Consider the following 22490-nt stretch of genomic DNA (forward strand, 5'->3'; position numbering starts at 1 on the left):
TTGTTACTATTCGTCTGTCATTTCATGCCTTTTCCTACCCTCACGTCTATTCTGGTCTTCTCCCGTCTTTTTCTCTTTCTTCCCCTCCCCGCAGCACTTCTCCCCCATTGCTAGCCTTACTTTTTTCTGTTTGTCTATTTCTTCTGAAAGGATACTGGATGTGTATTTGTAATGTGTTTGTGGTAATGTGTTTCTGTGTGAAAAAAAAAGACCAAATGGCATATCTAGACAGGAATCAATCAATTTTTAAAAGTAGGTAATTTATTTTATAGGCAATTAACTTTAAATGATACTTATTTATGCAATTAATTTTTCTCTTCCCCTTAAAGCTATTAAATCATCAGAATTCTTCCCAACGGGCAGGAAACGTTATACACTCTTGAAAAGATTTGGATGAAAGAACTGGTAACACAGAGATCACTATAGTATCTGTCTCTGGTGATATTGGCCATTTATGTGACCATGAATTTTTTGAGGACCTTTACACAATACATATGTATCTAATTATAACAAACTAACAGGAAACAACTGGAGAAAATAACAAAATACAAAGACCTGCAAATAGAAGTAGAAAGACTGTGGCAAAAGAAACAAAGATAATAATAATAGGTGCCTTGGATATAATTCCAAAATGTCTGAAGCACCACTTGAGCATTGAGAAAATCACCATCGGTCAATTGCAAAAGGTAACCTTATTTAGAACAGCTTCCATCCTTTAACACCATCAAATACACACTTCTGGCAAAACTAACTTTCAAACAATTTATATCAATAGGAAGCCATTTACACAGATATTTAAACTGAAATTGCTTTACAGTTAAATATTCTTTCATATTTAAGTAAAAGTTGAAATAATATTTTCTTACCTCCAGGATCTTTGTCAGGATTATATTCCAAAGCATTGCTGCAGATGAGATCTATATCTATTAGAAAATCCTTTGCACTTAAATAGTTGTGTTTATCAATTTTACTTATTATTGTAGAAAGATCCATTGGTTCTTTGATCACTTCAAGATAATCTGAAACCTATAATAAAAATGCAAGAGTGACACAGATTTATCATAACTCTTATATTCAACAACTTATTTACATTTTCAGAATGTTTCATTCAAAACACATGAACAATCAAGGCTACAACTAGCATTGATATAATCAATATATTATGCTGCTCTGTTCACTCTGAAATTAATTTACTCTGAGGTTTCAGCACAATTTTAACATTTCCTTGTTCCAAAGTCATCTTGTTTTGTATAAAACAAGTAATTTAAAAAAATTCATTTTAAATACAGTGTATGAATAAAAGACTTCAAACAAATATTAAAGAAGCCCATTCACATATATTTCTATGGTATTTAGAAGACCTAGCAAGTTTTTACATTGCCAGTTAAAAATGGAACCACGAGAGTTGAAAAGTCTAAATAGAGATTACATATTTTGGGCAAAGCTATGCTATACAATCAGGAAAAAAGTGAAATTTCACCTATATTACTCGTGACAGATCTTTTTATGTTGGCCATCCATATTACTATATACTCTAATTTGGGGGCAGGAGAATTAGGTCAACATTTGTGGATCTCTGCACAAACGTCAGATATTGTTGCTCAGTTACACTGAATCAGTAGAAACATTCTTAAAATATAATGCCTGCTTAGAAGTAATGTGTCCAAAGTATTAATCCAATATGTAACTTAAATAACTTTAAAAATATTAGTGAAGAAAAGGAAAGAAAAAGAAAGGAAAGGAGATAATTTCTCTTATTTTAAAAAAGCTGTAAAATCAATTATTACAGGGCTATGCAGATCCTATATTTGAGGCCGTGTAGGAATTACAAACTGAAATATTCATAATTAAAAATTTTAATGTGCAGAAGTATTCAAAGGATGTAGAATCTAAAGCACACAACATGCAAGAAACTCAAGCAAAATACCAAACTATAGCACAAACAAAACAAGAAATCTAACTTGGGAAAATGCCTTCTTAATTTAATCCATTTATTCCATTCTCTCAAAAGAAAATTACATATTAACAAATCTGGGCCAAATTTTACTTAGTTCTGAAAAGGAGAAAAAAATTAAATGTCTTGTGTAACAGAAGACAAATTTGCAATAGTTAATCTTAAAATGTCAATAATATGCCAGGAATGGATTTTAATGCAAAGTTTATTATGTTGAACTCTTTATTTTTTTTTCTCTTGGTTATATAATATTCAAAAGAAAAAGATTTCCTAAATTGGATCAGACTCAACATATACAGCAGTATATGATGGAATACTTTAATGATTCATTCCTATTATGATTTATGACACATTTGTTACCAACCCCTTTATGATTACTAATCAAAATAATTTCACCCTTTAAACATACACCATTCTTTAAAATGCTACCATTTCTTTTTATGACGTCAGGCTGAGATTTTGAAGCCATTAAAGCAAGAAGGCTCACTGCTTAAGATATCTCTGACGGTCAGTGCAACTGGAGAGGACAGAATAACCCACCAACCACAGTTTCAAACATCAAGACTTGTTTATTCCTTCTAAATGACTCTTAAGAGCCAGATGGGTTCAAAAGCAAAATCTTTAACCCAAGACACTCTAGAATGAGTCATTCTAACCTCACTCACCAAACTAAAAGACATGCATTTTTAAGTAGAGAGCTGGAAAATATAGCAATGAAATTCTGGATTTTAAAAAATAATAAACTCTAGCATCCATTCCTTTTCAGCCTGAAAGTCTGCTTTTTAGTGTAAATTTTTGTTTTTACAATACTGCTTCTTGCTCATCCTGATTTCAGCACTGATATTCTCCCAATTGCAATTATAAACTGTAAATTAAAATAAATTAGTACATATACATACCTCTGTTAAAATGCCAGGATTCTGAGATGTTAAAAAAAAAACCAGACCAGGATAGCAATAGCAGTTATACTTATATACCACCTCATATTGCTTTATAATAGCGGTCCCCAACTTTTATGGTTTGCAGCCTGGCAGGAGTAAGGAGATGGGAACCATTCTATACAAGTGCGCAAACAGGCTGCGGCCCAGGGGTTGGGGTCACCTGCTTTACAGCACTCTCTGGGTGGTTTAAAATATCAGCATATTGCCGCCAACAATCTGGATCCTCATTTTACCAACCTTGGAAGGATGGAAGGCTGAGTCAACCTTGACCCATCAAGATCAAACTCCAAACAATGGACTGAATTAGCCTGCAATGTGTTCTAACCACTGTATAATCAGGGCCCCTATTTCTCCCCCCCCCCCCCATTTTTAATGTAACGTAAGTTGTACAATTAAAATTGAAAAACAGTCTCAAACCTCTTAAGCCAGAAAAATAATAAAGATGTCCAATAACATGGTTTCATGAGTATGCACGCCCTTAAACTAAAGCACTTTTTGATTTATGACAACATTCAGTCTTTGGGGATAGGAGCCTATCAGCATGGCATATCTTGCCTTGGGAATCTTTGCCCTTTCTTCTCCTTGCAAAAGTGCTCCAAATTTGTCAGATTGCTAGGACATCTGTTGTGCACAGCACTCTTCATGTCACCCCACAGATTTTCAATTAGATTCATGTCCGGCCTCCTACTGGGTCATTCCAAAATGTTGAGATTTTGGTGAAGCCATTCTTTTGTTGATTTGAAAGAACGCTTAGGTTTGTTGTTTTGTTGAAAGGTGAAATTCCTCTTCATCTTTAGCATTTTAGCAGAGGCCTGGAGGCTTTGTGCTAAAATTGACTAATATTTGGAACTGTCCATCATTCCCTCCATCTTGACAAAAGCCCCAATTCCAGCTGAATAAAAACAGCCCCAAGCATTATGCTGCCACCACCATGCTTCAACTGGGGGTATGGTGTACTTTTGATGTTTAGTTTAGTTTAGTTTAGTTTATTGTCATTGCACCTCGTACAACGAAATCAAACACCATCTTCAGTGCACATCATGGCCATGACCATGAAAATAAACACAAACACACATCCTTCACCCTTCACACATTGAACTGGAAACCCCCAACACCACACCAACACTGCACTATACAGCAGAATTCAAAAGAGCTACTGCCCTGGGATAGAAGCTGTTTTTCAGCCTATTTGTCCTTGTTTTTATTATTCTGTACCATCTGCCAGATGGTAATAGTTCAAAAAAAAGGGTGCCCAGGATAAGATGGATCTTTGAGAATATTTTGAACTTTCTTAAGGCAGCAGGAGCTATAAAGCTCTTCCAAAGAGGGGAGAGGGCAAACAATGATCTTCTGAGCAATGACGTTAACCCTCTGGAGTGCTTTCCTATCTGCCACTGTGCAATTGGGAAACCATACAGAGGTGCAGTAAGTTAAAATGCTGTCTATGGTACAGCGGTAGAAGGTCACCAGCAGATTTTCATTCAGTTGTTGTTTTCTGAGAAGTCTCAGGTAGTATAATTTCTGCTGGGCCCTTTTGACCAGGGCTGCAATGTGGGCACCCCAGGTTAGGTCCTCTTTTATGTGCATGCGGTGTTGTTTTTGCATTAAACATATTTTGCAATTACGGCCAAAAAGTTTGACCTTGGTTTCATTACACCATAACACATTTTCCCACATGCTTTTGACAGACTTGATGTATGTAGCCAGGTTTGGATGTTTTCTTTGTAAGACAAGGCTTTCATCTTGCCACCCTACTCCACAGCCCAGACATATGAAGAATACAAGTGATTGTTATCACATGCAGTACATAACCAGTATTTGCCAGAAACTCCTGCAGCAACTTTAATGTTGCTGTAGGCCTTTTGGCAGCCTGTTGCACCAATTTTCATGAATTTTAGAGCTACTTCAAGTTCCTTATAATATCACTGTTGTAAGCTCTTTGCAGATTATGGCTTTTGTTGTAAGAAGCAACTGGGTAAATGTCGAATGTGATGCATCCGGCCCGTGGGCCACTATTATGCAGTCACATTATTCTAGTTTTGTATTGTTATTTTCCCCCTAAAAGATTTTGGTTTATTTTTCAACTGACTTGTACAACTTATAGATTGCAGTAGGTGGGAAAAAAATCGGAACTGGTTTATCTTGGTCTGATTTTTTTTAACATCTCAAAAACCTGGCTTTTTATCAGGGGTATGTATACCTTTTATATCTACTTTAGGCTCCAAAATGTGTCAACTTCTACTACTTCTCTGAAATTAAAATCCAGCTGAGTTATACACTTGCAAAGCGCCATTTCTTTAGATCAGCCTTTCTCAATTAGCACCCTCACTTGTTAGATTATTCACATGCTGATAGAAATATTAAAGTATAATTGAACAACCTGAAAAAAGTTAGGATAAGAAAGGCTGGTTTAAATCATATAAGAGCGCATAAATGGTACCCTGGTAAATATGATTAGGGGGTCTGGATTGCAAAATTCCCTTTCAGTTTCTGTACCTTTTTGCTGCCACTTGGTGATCTGGATTTTTGCAGCCTTCATCTTTAGCTCTATCCATGAAATAATCAAACCCTATACATGCTAGCATAATGGAAATTACATTTTTTCCTAAGCACATCACAATTTTTATTTCTTGAATTATTTGTGCAAAATTGAGCTCTGAAGTTGACCAAAATGAGTAGATGTCACAAGATTTGTCTAAAAAGTGACATCCTATCCATACAAATGACACTGTAACAGCTTTGCCTCATGACGTTTTTTTTTTCTGTGCAAAGCCCAACATTTTTTAAAGTGCCTCAAACTTGACTAGGCAATTCCAATCCTTTTGTTAATTTGTTATACAATAATTACAGAAATAGTAAGATCAAATAGCGCAGCTAAAGCCTTTAATTTTTCAATTCTCTCTTCAGCTAGAAAAAAGTAAAGAGGAGAGATTAATGTCCAATTTGCAGAATTTTCTGGATTAGGCAATACAATTCACTAATTTTTTTCTTATACTTCCAATAGCTCAATGTTGTTTCTTCAGGCATTTATTTCTGTGACCAATTAAAATCATTGCCATATTATAGAAGTTACAGCCTGAATAAGGCAGTGTTAGCCAGATGTTTACGGCAAGATAGCTGTGGCTTTAAGAGTTACAATTATGCCACCATCCCTGAAAATGCGCAAAATAGGTTAGATGTAAGATATTGTCTATGAAAATAAGTAAGAGGTAAATTTTGGATTAATTGCTAGTAGGTCAACTTCATTGTTTGCACATTACTGAAACAAGACCTCTTCAATATCCACCGGTTTGCTGAAGATGTTAAAGCGCTTGTCTGTAGCCAGCCTCTTGGTAACATCTCTGAGAAACAATCGCAGCTCTCTCAATGTGTTTTCTTCCTGGTCTTCCATTCTCTGCTGTTCTGTCTCTGATAACTGGCGGTTAGGAGGTGGAAGTGCAAGAGGAAGCACCTCCATATCGGAAACAGCTAAAACAAAACTTGAAGTCAGACAAAGTAGGCTTTTTAATTATAACCTCCACATACTAAAACCCCAAACCATTATGCTCCTCATCTCAGTTTTATAGATCATGGAAGAACCACTGAGATGGTGAGTGTAAAGTGAGTTGTAGAACTTTACAATAAGCAATTGTACGCATCCTTCTTTCAATCAAGGAGGTATTGACACCAAACATGATGGCAGGCATTTCAAGCTCCTACGTGGCTATTTATATTAATGAATACCAGGAAAATTGTGCAGAGTATAGACCACAGAGAATCTATGCTCCTCCAGATATTCTACAAGTTTCCAACATTCCTCTACTACTGCCCATGCCAATTGGGGCTAGTTGGACTGAGAAATTCAAGAATTAAGAAATTAAGAATTGGAGGACCAGAGTTTCCCCAGGCTGCTATAGAAGATTATGCAGTAGACACATTTGTGACACTTAATTCCAAAAGGAGTTGGGACCAGGCTTAAGAGCCATAAACTGGGAGATTATAAATTCCACTCAAGCATTTTCAAAGGGAATAAGAGGCATGCAACTTTTTCAGCCCATTGCATTTAATTTTTTTGTAATGGTATGCCAGATAGCTTTATAGGTTTAAAAAATTGGCAAAGACTACTATCAACTATCTATATACTACTAAATTTTTTGGGTCTGTAATCTTTAACTGGGCAAAATAGTGCATCACATTTCAACCAAAGTACCTCAAGTGGGCTAATTTAAAAAATGCAAGGACCCATTACTCTCAAGAGTAATGAAATATGGGGAGGTTGTGGCTGCTTCGATGCTACTGGGCTGCTGTTGCTTCAGTGCCGCCTCCACCATGTTGCTACAGTCATGCGATTTTCAATATTCCTTGACAGCTTCCTGGTCCCTCGTATGTTCCCCTCGATCTCTCCCCCACCCAGAAGCAGCAACTTACTTGTATTCTGGGAAGGGAAGAAGAGGGAGGGAGGGTTTCCAACTCTCATTACCAGCTTTCCTTAAGGAAATTCAACAATGACCCAACAAAAGTCACAAATTGTGTGGTTTGATTTCTAATTATCCTCACCAATGAATTTCCCCCCTCTTCAGAGCTATTACATAAAATGTTCGTGCAGGTCGTATTTTTAACTGAACTACAAAAAAATATTCTTCTGGTTAGTCATTGCCAGTTCAAGTTCTATCATAATGTAATTCAGCAGCACTCCATCTTCATTTATAGTGACTTATATTAGTTATTTCACTCCACATTTGCATTTACCCAGTTTGGAAATATAATCCTGGAATTGTTAACCATTCATCTTGGTATGACCTGCAATCTTTGTCACTTAATTTTTCATGCTCAAGTCCGCAATGTGTATTAGGCGCTAACTGTGAACAGATCTGGGACTTGAACTTTGATGCCACCTCAAAGCTGAAACTGAAGACTTAGGAAATTATATTTGAACATAAATCCCCTACAGTATAATGGTCTATTGATGTTATTTTTAATGTTCAAATATACAAACAATATGATTTTCATATGGAAAAGCCATACATTCCAGATTTTCTAAATTATTAATTTACCTGTGTGTTTTCTCCTTGGAGGAGGCATTGATGCCTGATTGAGAACCAGCTCTTGGAAAAATTTGAGCCTGTCTTCTTTGCTAGGTCTTTGAATATAAAAAACCTCTTCATACTGAATTTTAAAGATGCACTTCACCTACATGAAAATAGCAGCAATTAGAAATATTGAAAATATATTCTGGCTATTTCATAACCAATGGTTAATGATTCAGCAATGAGGAAGAATACCATTCCATATGTAGAGAATTGAAATATTATGCTAATTTATAGTTTATGTTGTCAGGAATATTTCAAGTCGCTGTAGATATACCTATTGCCCTTTCTCTATGAATGATGGAATACAATTCTCATAGGTCCATATCAGTTATTCCAGTGGTCCAAATAATGAAAATAGTAACCCAACACTACTGATTAAATGCTATGAAATTTTTATGGTGTCTATAAAGTAGTAACTGGTCTCAAAATACTTTCTCGAAATAAACTGACTTAAATATCTGTTGCCCAGAATATCGAGTCCCACAAAACATTGAAAAAACAGAGCAGATGGCTAGAGCCATGTGCCATTTGAATACAATAATAGATGAATATCAAAGAGGCTGGTATCCAAAGAACACTTTAGGCCAATCTAAATAATTATAGGAATTTTTCTCTCTGTCCCTTCCAAATTGCTGTCCTATGACCATGTATTTACTCTCTGCTTATGAATTTGCTATGAACATAATAGAAAGACTGATCAATATTACTCCTTGTGACCCATGCTACGTTTAAAACTGGGCTCCTCTTTCGTATCTATGATAAGTTTTATAACTTCTTTTTGTCTGACTTTTTAATTTGTAAATGTTAAAAACATGATATTTTTAAAAAATTAAAAAGACAATCCCTTCCCTCCCTGCCGTTTCTCTCCTACTTTATGACTGGGTGATGACAATTCAAACTTTTCTATTATATATGGTATAGCTGCAGAATTAGATAGGTCATCTTGGCACGTAATAATTTATTATTAACTAGTTATACTGAGTTCAGTAATACAGAAGAAAATCAACAGTTCACAATGTTTTCCAATTAATGCAAAGCCAGTTATTTCAGCAATCACAATGTAAGAAGCCTGAACATTTAGATCAGATATTTCTTCCATTTTAGATAATTTGTAAATATAATTACCATCTGGACAAAAATGTGGAGAGCTAGTTTGGTGTAGTGGTTAAGATACCAGGCTAGAAACTGGGAGACTAAGAGTTGTAGTTCCACTTTGGACACAAACTCAATTGGGTGACCTTGGGCCAGTCACAAAGAAAAGAGGCAGTGGCAAACCACTTCTCAAATTTCACCAGTAAAACTGCAGTCAACACCGTCTCAGAGGCATGCACACACACATACACCCCCCCCCCCATTTTTTTAAAAATTCCTGTCTAATAATTCCTATTATCAAATTGCAACCTCTATTTTTAACACATAGCAATAGAATTGTTAAATTCCCCCAGATATAAAAAAATGCTTATCTAATGCAGTGGAGTGGAGGTTACCCTCCCATATACAAAAAACTGACAAAGTTTAGCATCAACAAATTAGGATGCTTCAGATCTGGTTTGCTATTACCTAAGTGGTGCTTGTTATTTCCCAAGAAATAACTCTATGCTCACCTCTTCAGGCAACTCACTATACATTGTTTCAGAGGTAGAAAGTAGAAATATTGGTGAGAACGATGGAATATCTTGCAGCAAAGTTAGAAAAGTTGCTCTCACAGTTTCACTGACAGCTTCCCACCAATCACCAATATGAGGCATGTAAACAATACTTGGTAGGGTTCTTCTTGCTTCACGAAATATCTAGTTGAGAATATTAACATTAACAAATATTACCATTAACTAAATATTTAACTAATACTTACAATTGCAGGCAGAAATAGTGTTATGAAACATTTCAAACAGATGTTTTTAGTAGAATATCCCTAAGTATTTATAGGTGTATATGAGCATTTGTCCCATAAAATGTATTTATAGTTTCAAATTCTCCTTGGATAATTATACAGTAAAACCTTGATTTTATAGGCCCCCATTTAGCAAACTTTAACTTTACTTGCAAACAGTGAAAAACAATATTGTTTCACAAACCAATTTAGACTATTTACGTGAATTACCTAAAGAATGTACACTAAAATAAATTTAATAAATTTTGCAAATTCCGTTTTATCAAATATTTCACTTTAGTAGAACTCTTCCCCCAACTGTTCCATTAAAGTATTAAATAAATGCTATTACAATAAAATCTCAATCTTTTACTATAAACAATGGGTTTACATCTGAACATTAAATATAACATGTACTGCACACATAAAATTTGATATTTAAAACTGCTATTAATTTTGAAGCATAACTGCTTATTGAAAAACTATTTTTCTACACACCAAATGGGATCTATGAAATCCTAAATTTTCACCTACAGAGTTAACAAAGAATAAACTATTTCTCTCTCCCTTGCTCCTCCATTTAAAAAAGGGACACAATATATTCTATTTGCCTGAGAGTTTCACCTCCTCACAAGGCAAATGAAAAGATCTTCTCAATGGTGGCCCCCATCCTTTGGAAGATGCTTATCCCAGAGGTATGACTACAACAAATTAAGTTAAATTCTACTACTCTGTTTAAATGTGTTTTTCGTATTTCATTCCTGGAGCTTTTGTCTCTCTTATAATTGGGATGGGATATGAAATAAAATGAAGGACTGTGAACTACAATACAATAAAACTGAAAGAAATGTTCACTACTCCAATACCTGGCTTGGGCATAAACTGAAGTCCAGAAGAAAGGAAAAACTATTTTAAAATATGAAAACACCTGTTTTTCTATGCTGTCCTGAAACACAATTTGGTGGTGAATAGTTTTGTTAAATCTATCTATCTATCTATCTATCTATCTATCTATCTATCTATCTATCTATCTATCTATCTATCTATCTATCCATCCATCCATCCATCCATCCATCCATCCATCCATTTCTATATCTATCCATCTCTATATCTATCCATCTTGGTATCTGTCTGTCTGCCTGCCTGCCTGCCTGCCTGCCTGCCTGCCTATCCATCTCTATATCTATCCATCTCGGTATATCTATCTATCTATCTATCTATCTATCTATCTATCTATCTATCTATCTATCTATCTATCTATCTATCTATCTATCAAGTTGGTTTCTGAAATGGTTGCTGCAGCTATTGTTATCCTGCTAATATCTTAAGCATATTTGCCTTATTCAAACTTCACTAAGGAGAGCAAGTAGTTCATTCTGTAAGGATTAATCTTAATCTAATTTAAACAGATTCCTTTTCTCCACTTGCTGTTTTTCATATATAACCTGTAGCTGTATTTCTTCTATAACTGTGTGCTTAATCTGTTATCATTTAAAAACAATATAAGCATAAAAAGCTATCTGACTGCCAAATCAAAGTAAAAATAATCAGAAAGAAGGTTCTATCTTTACTAAATTATACCCATCTTTTTTTTTACTTTGTTTTACATATGAAATCTATCACAGAAGAATCTTTAAGTATTTCTAGCAACACTATACCTCAGAGAAACACTGAGATATTCAGCATTTATAATTTAATGAAGGCCTCCATACACATTGAACATTCAATAGGTGCTGCATTAATCAAAAGCGATATAAATGCAAACTAACCTGTGCACATGATTCTTCAGGCGTTTTGGCACTGACCGAATAAAGTGCTGGCAGATCTAATCTGTGTACAGCAATTTTTTCAAGAGAATGTAATAAAGCTGGAGCAAGGTGTGAAGTCTGACCTGAATCCCTTTCTCCGGAAAGCAGTAATCTCGGCCTGTAAGATGTGGGCTGGTGATAAGCTGACCTGCAAAAAAAATAATATTTTGTTCAGATCTACAAAGCACTTATCATTACTTCTATGTTTTTACTGCATTAGCAGAATATGAATAGCCTGAAATATTTCATCGTAGTATATTTTCAACATTATCTAACCATTTATCAATACTTCGATAGAATCAAAATATTGTTTATAATTTACACACAAAGAGATTAATGGGAATTGTGTTATATAAGCAAAAAGCAAAATGACTAATTCCACATAAAAGACTTGTTCCAGCTGTATTATCCTCCCTGTTCCAGGCAATATAATAATCATAATAAAAACTACTGAGGAATAACCCTGAATTATTTTATCCTATTTTATTTTATACCTTACTCTGTTTTAAAGTGGAAATTCATTGTGGCCAGCTGTTGCCAAACGGTGGGCTGCGGCCCACTGGTGGGCCATGAGAAAATTTTGGTGGGCCGCAGAGAAATCTCACCCCCCAGAGCACCCCCACAAAGCAATCAATCCAGGCTGCGCAGAAACACAAGGAACCCTCCCCGCCCATTCACTCCTTACCCGGTAAACTTGCCTGCTAAATTGCTATTTTTCCTTTTTCTGACCATCATCTGTTCTGCTGTGCAGGGAGATTTAGATTAGCTAGGAAGCAGGAAATGGTTGGATTTCTTGCTTTCTAGCTAGTCTTTAGATCTTCAGTTTAGCACAGCCGAACCTCCCTTAGGACTTAAGGCAGGCAAATTTGAGAGACTGAGCTAGCCGATGGCAGATAGATAGATCATGGAATGATTCTGTGAGCAACTCAATCTGCCTGCTTTGCCTGATTTTGGGTAAAAGTTGCTCTTTTTTAAATAAAAAATTCAATATGTACATACATGGTGTATTGTGAGTTAATTTTGTGAATTTGCTTGCTAGCAAATTTTTATGAGTTTGCTTGCAAGCAAATTTTTTGTGACAGACTGAGCTATGAAAATGGCAGATAGATCTCTGAATGAATCTGTGATTCTGTGAGCAACTCAATCTGCCTGCTTTGCCTGATTTTGGGTAAGAATTGCTCTTTTTTATAAAAAATTCAATATTTATATATTTATAATATTTACATACAAGTCATGCCCAGCCAGTCACATGACCACCAAGCCACACCCACAAATTAGGCCACGCCTACAGAACCGATTAGTGGTCCCTGGGATCTAAAATTAGGAGTTTGGTGGTCCCTGAGGTCCAAAAGGTTGGCGACCCCTGATTTAGGCAATGACAAACTATAATGATAATGAACAAAAACAAACTAGTTCAATTTTAACAAACATACACAATTTAAATAACCTATACATTTTCTTTTGTAAAATTTTAAATATGAAGTTTATTTGAATAGTCTTTTTGCTTATATTATAGGGATGTATTAAATATTAAAAGAGTTTCACAACCCAACACAAAAAAATTACACTTCTTTGAATCATTAAAGCAACCTTGTCTCTTGCAAAACTCTTCTGGGTGTTCTGGAAGATGCTCTGTTATGCCCACTTCACTTTGCTTTCTTCCTACTGAAATTGACAATCATGCTGTTTCCCTAGAAAAAATTACCCTAAAAGATTTCCTTGAAACACTACAAAGTTTTTTTGGAATCAAAATCCGAATTAAACTTTCATATTAACAGATGAAAACCAGCATATTTACTAGAGAAGTGGTATCACAGATTTTAAGCATACTACTGATTTTTTAAATTAAAAATATCACTATTCTTATCATAAATCTCCCTATATTTTATTGGTTTCATTATGATTGTAATAAAACTATTCTGCGTAAATATATATAGCAAAATAATAAAATGCAGTCTCTGACCTGCATGGAACTTTCTAGACTGTTCTACACAAGTTGGAGTGCCTTCCTATCCCCTAGATTGCTTCCATTGATTCCCAAAAACCTGCAGCACTGTTTTGTTTATTGTTTGTATTCCGAAAAGAAGCCTGGACCAGAGCCATGATCCATCTATGGATTAAAAAACTTCTCTTTTTTTTCACTGGAAGGGAAGAATATAATTGTTTCCATCTGTTCTCAAGAAAACCTCTGCAGATTCTTTTTCTCAGTCAGAGAATTGGGAGTCTCAACAAGTCTCAGTGCCACAATGCCTCCTATTCATTGAGAGTGGGGGAGTTTTTTAGAATGTTATATAAAAAGCACAAGTAAGGAATTAAGTATAGGAAGTAAACACTTTTAAAAATGGACCTATCTGCTTTGGTTTATGTTTTCCTCAGTTTCTGAAATCAACAGCCTCACAAATCCTCTCACTGGGCAAACATCATATAGGCCTCTTTTTTTTTCTTTTTTTTTTGCAGAGAGTTGTCCAACAGTCCCTTTTAAAAATATGTATTTGCTGGAGAGGGACAAGCCACAAGATTATCTAGAGGTTTGCAGTGAGAAACATTCTGGCATCTGGAAATAGTCACTACTGGCTTCTGACTGAACAAATCCTCTCAGGATGACAATAGCAAAATCTTCTGTTTGAGTCTAGTTTGAGTCTATAACTTCTCAGGTCTCTTCTCAGGTCAAATCTACTAACACAACCACCTGATTCCAGATAATCCCCATTTCACCACCAGTCACTTAGTGATATTCAAAGTTACAACAGACCCCACAATTTGGTGGGTCTTTCTGAATTCACAGTTGCTACTCAAGGGTTAGACGGCAGCAGTGGCCAGGAAAACCTTTATGCAAATTCATGAAGCATATCAATTTTCCTATGTCAAAAGCAGGAGATAAAATATTTCATGTTTGCATTTGGACTATAACAATGCATTCTACATGGGGATGTCCTTGAAGACCATTCAGAATGTGTAGCTGGTCCAGAAGGCAGCAGTACAGGCCATTAAAGGCATGTCCATATAACCTCTTTGTTTTGTGAGTAACAATAGCTATAAGCAGGTTTTTGGTGCAAATCAAGGTGCTAGTTATTATCTACAGAACCGTTCATGATATAGGGCCTGGGGGAACTGTCCCTTATCCAAAGCTCCTATCCACCCTAAATTATTTGGCACAGTTGGCATAGTCAGGGTCCCATCAATTAAACTATATCACCTGACGGGGAAGTGCATCTTAATCTGCCATAGCACCTGATTCTGGAACAACATTCTCCCAGAGATTTGTACATCCATTACAATGACCTTGTTTAAACAAGCCCTTAAAACATGCTATTCTCTCAATGCCTTGGGCTGGAAAAAGAAGAATTAATGTTAAGAATTAATGTTATTTTTCTCTAACCATTTGCTTTTTGTATTGTTTGTACAGTACATTGTACACTACCCAGAGTCATTCTGGAGTTGTGTAGCCTATATCTTAAAATATACAAAATATGATGCAAGGCCTATTTCAATTAAATATTTTACCACAGCAATGTTATTTGTAAAATAATATTTAACTTCAAACTATGAGGCCATATTACTCTACCACAGATAAACTCTTCCTATTATAAATACTGTACATTGGATTACTACATTTAAATATATACTTTTCCACACAGTCATTAAATATCTATCAAGAATCATTATTTATACTGTTTGGTTCTTAAAAGCCTAATATCAAGATCTGATATATGAAAAAATGGTTATTCATCTCAATTTTTATATTAAAATAATGTCGCACATTATATACTAATAAACTTATTTGGCACTACAAGAGATATGTTGGTTAATTCTTGACGAATACAGTACCAGAGTTATTAACTTACATTGTATAATGAAGGTAAGGTTTATGTACAGCAGCTGGTAATTGTTTCTTTGGTGATTCCGGCTGGCAACTTGATTCAAATATTGATGAAACATTTTCATCTTCACTATCATCCAAAATTAAATTTGGTGCATCTGTTAATTAAAATAAAATTTTTATTTTATGTGTGTGTGTGTGTGTGTGTGTGTGTGTGTGTGTATTGTTTCCTTAAGTTTTCGCGGGTATTTATATGTATGATATTCAGCTTTGTTCGGGTATTTTCCCACATCATTATATATTGCCAGCCAATCAAGACAAAAAAAGCTACAAAACAGACAGAAGATATTAGAAACACCAATCAAGCAGAACACAGCAAACTCCAAGACCAATAAACACAGACCAAGACTCCCAACCAATCAGGATGAAGAAAAAACCATTCTGGCACAGCGTAGGCTAGCACCAAATTTAAAACAGAAACGGCTGTGAAAGTCTGACTCACAGACGAACACAATACAGAAGCCTAATGATGGCAGATGAGATTCTGCCGAAACATTGCTACAACTTTAAAAGCACAACTACAATGACGTGGGAATATACCCGAACAAAGCTGAATACCACACACACACACACACACATAATCTCCTTGACAGTATTAAAAGTACAATCATTTTCTAACACAGATTAATATGTGCAATCCTTTCACATAGAAAAATTTAAAATGTCAACCCCAATATATTCAAATATTTAATCTGCTTAAGCTCTTTCAACTCTGTTATAGAATTTATGTTCTCAACAATCAACACAGTTCTTTTAGGAGCTATCATTCTGGTTAGAGACAGTGATAAAAAGTAAAGGAAATAAAAGTATTTTGTATCAACTACTTAAAAACCTCGTAACAGTCTTCATCAAAAAAATTATCAGAACACAAGTTCCAAGTAGTCTCAGCATTTTCTGACCTTGAGGACAAAATTACAAGCAAAAACTAAACCAATGAGATTTAAAGGTCATTCATGCAATTTCTGCGTTCTTATACAAGGGGAAAGCTAAGGCACCTTTTGGGTTTCTGAAAATGTCAGATTGCCAAGTCCAGTCTAAACATTGCTAAGCAAAATAAGCTAGGAGCAAATCTGTACTCTGAAGAGAGCAATAATAATTATAGAACAGGTTATGTCGGAATATTCAGATTTAAAATAAATAAATATTTTTCTAATATTTAGCACTTTACTCAAGTTCATACACAAAGTTGTTTTATTTCAATGCCTTATCTGTAATTGTTTAGAATAATTATGGACAGATTACACAATATTTTTCCCACCCAAATTGGCTAAACATAGTCTGGCTAAACTATGTCCAGTGATTTATTTAGCCAGGAGAGATTTATAACTTTGCATTTGCAAGACTTTTCACTGCATCACATTAATGTAGAAGAAGCTCTGAATGATATTCTTCCCACAATATTTTCCAATAAAAATAAGTGTCACACTTATACAGAAGTGATACTCATTTCCCATTATCTCACTTTATTCATATAATTGTTGAGGACCAATCACAACAATTTCTGAAAATCAGTAACAGTCATGTATCAAATCAAGAAATATATAACTGATTAAATTATTGTACAGGTAGTCCTTGACTTATTACTGGTTGCTTAGCAACTGTTCAAAATTACAATGGGCCTCCATAGGGCTACTTCTGACCTGGATTTGAAGTTACAATGGCCGCTCTCCCCCCAGTCACACAATTGGTGGTAGGGAATCAACCCACAGTTATGGCCATTTGCAGTGTCCTACAGTCATATGATTGCAATTTAACTTTTTTTTTTTTGCTGGATGGATACCTGCATTTACTTCTAGCAAAAAAGGCCCATTGTGGACAATGGATTCACTCAATGATCATGGTAATCCACCTAACGACTGTTGCAAAGCAAATCATAAAATTGGGTGCAATCACATGAGGACTCACTTAATGTCCAGCATGACTTCCAGACTCAATTATAATCATAAGCTAGGGACTATCTGTATTTGCTGTATTTATTGGGTTTATGCCCTGCTGCAATCAATCACCTCTTAGTGGCTTGTAATAAAATGATAATTTAAACATCTAAATTCTGACATATATGAGAATGAGGAAAAAGAAATAGGGTATAATACATTAAGTCAGCAAACTCATGAAAATGCTTTCTGGAATAATTCATTCTGTAATTGTTTTCAAAAGGCTAGAAGGGAGGGAATATGGATTGACAGACAGCTTGAAATTGTGTTCATCTTCTCTTCTTGGCTCTTCCTCATTGTCAGGATGATTTATCTGCAAATCAAATTACAGCTGCCAATCAAATTGCAGCACTGGCCAGGAGGGCAGGCAAGATGGCTGCCAGGAAGTTCTATCACAGGCCTCATTAGGAAGAGGTTGGGAACCCCAATCCAGGAGTCAAAGTAAAGAGCCAAACTAAAAGATGAGAAGAAACTACAAAAAGGAGGCAGTGGCTGAGAAAACTATGGTGGAGGGACAGAGATGTTTCCTTCCCTCAGAACTGTTATGAGGTAAAGGTCTTCAAGCCTTTTCCTTCAATTGGAATAAAAACTTGGAAGAGGAAAAAGGTCAAGAAAGCCAGTCAGAAACAAGAACACAAAGATTTTTTTAAAAAACAAAGATTAAAAAGAAAAGTAAAGACTTTGACAGAACAGAAATCCAAACAAACTAAGAAGAAAAGACAGATTGAACTCTATTGAAAAAAATGTCTAAGTGTCTAAGAGTGGTCTTGAGCAATTCTGCAGAGATATACTAGGAATAAGACAACAGAAATATGGAAGTTGGTCATGAATAAATACATAGAGAATATTGAATAGAAAGCTATGAAAATATAGTGAGATTGAAGAAAATAGTGTAGATAAACAGCTTAGAAAGAACAGTTAAAATAGAAAAATGTTTTACTATTAAAAGATTCATTTCTGCACTAGTCAAAGGCATTGATGATTTACAATATTCCTCTTTTATTTGTAAGCTTTCCTTTTGCAAAATAAAAATCTCTTTCCATCCATTGAAGGAAAATACAAAAACCCAATCAATTTCCAGTGTTTTGTGGCTATTGAGTCTGGGTCAATTTGGTTATTAGGGATTTTAAAAAAAAGATTCACAAAAGTGATCTTCAATGGGTTAGGTAACACTGAAGGCAACAGTGTTACAACAGAGAAGCAGCGCCATCTAGCGGGAACTTCAAGGACCAATTGTAATTACTTGTTAAATGTCATTGTATAACTTCAAATGGTTTCTGAATGAGTAGTCATTAAGTAAGGATTACCTGTATTTTTTTTCTCAAAATTCAAGGCAAGTTTCTGAACTTTTTGTTTTCATAATGGTTTCTGAATGTTTTCCCCAAAGCCATCCCCTTGACTCCTTAAATTCAGAGAGCAAAGAACTCTCTTAAATTATTTCATTTATGTCCATTTTTTTTTCTGCAATCAACTTGTTTTTATTTTATACTTTATTGCCATTCACTTCTACCGCTCTACCATTTCAAAAAAACAATCTTGTTTCTACAGGAACTAAGGAGTTGCCATAACATGGATTAAAAATATAGAAATACCTTCTCTTTTGTCACCCTGACTGAATTCAGCATGAGGAAATACTTTATGTAAAACAGCCAGCATTTCGTTGAAGGTTCTTTCCAACAATGGCCTTATGATGGGAGACAAAGCATGCCCTGATGATGTTACAGCACGTTGAGAAACAGGCACGATATTCTGCATTGCATGATAGAAGTCTTGTGCACTGAGAACTATTGAAGAAACATCAAGCTGCAATTTTTGACTGCTCGCATAGATCTGAGGATAGCGCCGTCGCAGGGCAATCAAGGCAGCTTCAGTACAAAGTGCTTTTATGTCAGCGCCACAGTATCCTAAGGCATGAAAATAAAACATACAGTGGTTCTGTTAAGCAGTATCAATATTTTGTGTATGCCAAGCACATCCACAAAGCTGAATGTGAGCAGCAATATTCTACTGGATTCATACTGCACTGAGCAGTGTGCATAACTTAAATGCTCTAAGAAAATAAATATTGAAATAATCTTTTAAACAAAGAATGCTCAAGAATCCATGTAAAGAAACCTGTGACAGAAAATCTAGGAACCTATAAAAAAAGGTGAAAATATATATATACGAATTAATGTTTATGGTGGTCTATACATACATGAGTGGAATTGCACCCAAACTAGCTAGCTAATAAAGCAGTAACCATGACAAAATGGATTCTCTTCCTAAACCAAAATGTCTTTCGGGAAATGAGAACCCAAAAAATCAGGCAAGAAAGAATTTGAAAATTTTGTCATTTCACATATAATTTACACACACACACACACACACACATGGAGAGAGAGAGAGAGAGAGAGAGAGAGAGAATTTCAAGGAAGTATTTGGCAGTGACATCTCCCAATTTAATTTAAAAAATCTTTGCTTTGGGTTCACAGGGAAGAATTTCTATTTTCTACACTGGAAAGCTCAGTAACTAAACAAGGTGGTGAGTTCTGTCCCTCTGCTTCCATGGTAACTATTTAATGATCATCCTCTCCAAAGATCAAGGAGCAACCTCACCGCTAAAGTGCAAGTTTCATGAATCAGTCTCTGAAAAGATATAGTTAATGTGATCCTGCAAACCTTCACAAAAACTCAAAATGTTTAGATTGCTACATAATTCGGACTGGAGTATCTTGCAAGATTATTTTCCATTTTCTAAGGAGGTTTGAACAAAATTAAGTGGTTTGTAAACCTAACTCAATTTTATTTCTACTGGCTGAGAGATATTCCAGTGTAAACAGAAAAATCCCCATTTCAAAATCCATGTTCTTTCATAGTATTTGCTATTAGTAAATGTCACAAAGAAATCTAATTTCTGTGCTTTATTAGTCTCAATTCTACCTCTCCATGGAATTTTTAATTAGATTATGGCTCATTTTCTCAATTTACTGTATTTTTCACACCATAAGACTCACTCCCTCCCCCCCAAAAAAGTGGGTAGAAATGTGTGTGTGTCTTATAAACCTAATGTTGCTGAAGCTCCGCCCACCCATCGGCCCCCGCCCTTTGGCCTCTGCCTCCCAGCAGCAAACAACCTGGTCAGCTTTAGCACAGCCTGATTTAGCATGAGCAGCTGATTGGTGGTTGGATCTGCCTCCCCGGAATACTACCGATCAGCTGTTCCGGGCTGTGGGGATTTCTGCTGCCCATCGCCATCTCCACACGCCCCATTTTCAGCCTCCGCATGCCCCATTTTCGGCCTTCATGCATTCCATTTTCAGCCTGTTCCAGGCGGCAGGGATCAAAAATGGAATGCGTGGAGGCCAAATATGGGGCGTGCGTAGGTGGCTGTGATCCCCGCACCCTGGAACAGCTGATTGGCGGTATTCTGGGAGGCCAATCCAACTGCCAATCAGTTGTTTGTGCTAAATCAGGCTGCGCTGAAGGTGACCAGGCAGTTTGCTGTTCGCTGCAAGGAGGCAAATTGCTGGAAGGCAGAGGCCCATTTTTTTTTCTTGTTTTCCTCCCGAAAAGCTAGGTGTGTCATGTAGTGCAAAAAATACAGTATTTATCAGAAGATCCAGTCTAAAATTAATCCTATTCACTTTCCTTTTGGAACAAATTGCATTCCAACATGTTTCCTTCTTTTAGAGCAACTCTGCAAGAAATTATACTGTTCAACAAAGTGCAAGCTTTCAAACAGAAATTAGATACTTCTATAGTGAAATTTGCAACACTTAAAATGTATACAACTTGGCTGCAATCATTTTATGCAGTATTTTATCATTCCTCTTCACTGACAATTGGTGTCCTAGTGCAGGGGTTGCCAATCTTTTGGACCTCAGGGACCAACAAACTCATAATTTTAGATCCCAGGGACCACTAACTGGTTCTGCGGGCGTGGTCTAATTTGTGGGTGTGGCTTGATGGTCATGTGACTTGTAAGTAAATATTATAAATATTTATATAAATATTGATTTTTTAATTAAAAAAAGAGCAACTTTTACCCAAAATCAGGCAAAGCAGGCAGGCAGATTGAGTTGCTCACAGAATCACAGATTCATTCAGAAATCTATCTATCTGCCATTGGCTAGCTCAGTCTGTCACACAAAAATTTGCTTGCAAGCAAACTCATAAAATTAACTCACAACACACCATGTATGTAAATATTGAATTTTTTATTAAAAAAAGCAACTTTTATCCAAAATCAGGCAAAGCAGGCAGGCAGATTGAGTTGCTCACAGAATCATTGAGTAATCTATTTATCTGCCATCGGCTAGCTCAGTCTCTCAAATTTGCTTGCTGTCAGTCTGCACTTAATTTGCTTGCAAGCAAACCTTCAGTCCTAAAGGAGGTTCGGCTGTGCTTAGCTAGAAAGCAAGAAATCCAAGCATTTCCTACTTCCTAGCTAATCTAAATCTCTCGGCACAGCAGAACAGATGATGGTCAGAAAAAGGAAAAATAACAACTTAGCAGACAAGTTTGCCAGGTAAGGAGTGAGTGGGCAGGGAAGGTTCCCGTGGGCCATGTGGGCTGAGCAGCCTTGTGTTTCTGTGCAGCCTGGATTAATTGCTTTGGGGGGGGGGGTGCTCTGGGGGTGAGATTTCTCTGTGGCCCACCAAAATTTTCTCGCGGCCCACCAGTGGCGACCACTGTCTTAGTGGATAGAAGTACATTTTAGTACTAGGTGCTAGTAAAAACTATCTTGATAATAAAACTCCCCTTTGAAACTTTTTAGACAAATAAAAAGGTAGCTATTGTCAGCCACTGTCATATCACTTGATTATCTGACCATCCATTGGCATGTCCATCCAGTGTCTGGTATAGTGCCCCTGGAGGCTGCTAAAATAGGATGTTTCTGGATGAATAAGCCCTCAAATTAAAATGATATAATGTTCAAACTTGCAGCTGAACTATAGATTACCAGGCAAAATACACTAGTTTATCAAGAAAGTTATTTACTTGACTCTATAGTGGAAAGCAGAAGCTTGATAAATAATTAAATTTAAAACT

At 35.9% G+C, this 22490-nt stretch overlaps 1 protein-coding gene across 2 annotated transcripts in view; it reads right to left on the reverse strand.

Annotated features, from left to right (window-relative positions):
• ATAD2B (ATPase family AAA domain containing 2B) overlaps positions 1-22490 on the reverse strand; it is a 70984-nt gene that overhangs the window by 15848 nt on the left and 32646 nt on the right. Inside the window, exons 16-22 of one of the 2 annotated variants that reach the window (XM_026675539.2) lie at positions 19049-19360; positions 15488-15620; positions 11604-11790; positions 9569-9754; positions 7929-8064; positions 6182-6363; positions 867-1026 (exon numbers count right to left, since the gene is read on the reverse strand). In XM_026675539.2, coding sequence (XP_026531324.2) covers positions 867-1026; positions 6182-6363; positions 7929-8064; positions 9569-9754; positions 11604-11790; positions 15488-15620; positions 19049-19360 — 1296 coding nt within the window. Of the gene's footprint in view, positions 1-866; positions 1027-6166; positions 6364-7928; positions 8065-9568; positions 9755-11603; positions 11791-15487; positions 15621-19048; positions 19361-22490 lie in introns of both variants that reach the window. The other variant, XM_026675538.2, reaches the window with a different exon arrangement.

This window comes from Notechis scutatus, chromosome 1, assembly GCF_049901735.1.
Source record: "Notechis scutatus isolate UNSWTSFEM ecotype Mainland chromosome 1, rNotScu1.2, whole genome shotgun sequence".
Classification (NCBI taxonomy): Eukaryota; Metazoa; Chordata; class Lepidosauria; order Squamata; family Elapidae; genus Notechis; species Notechis scutatus.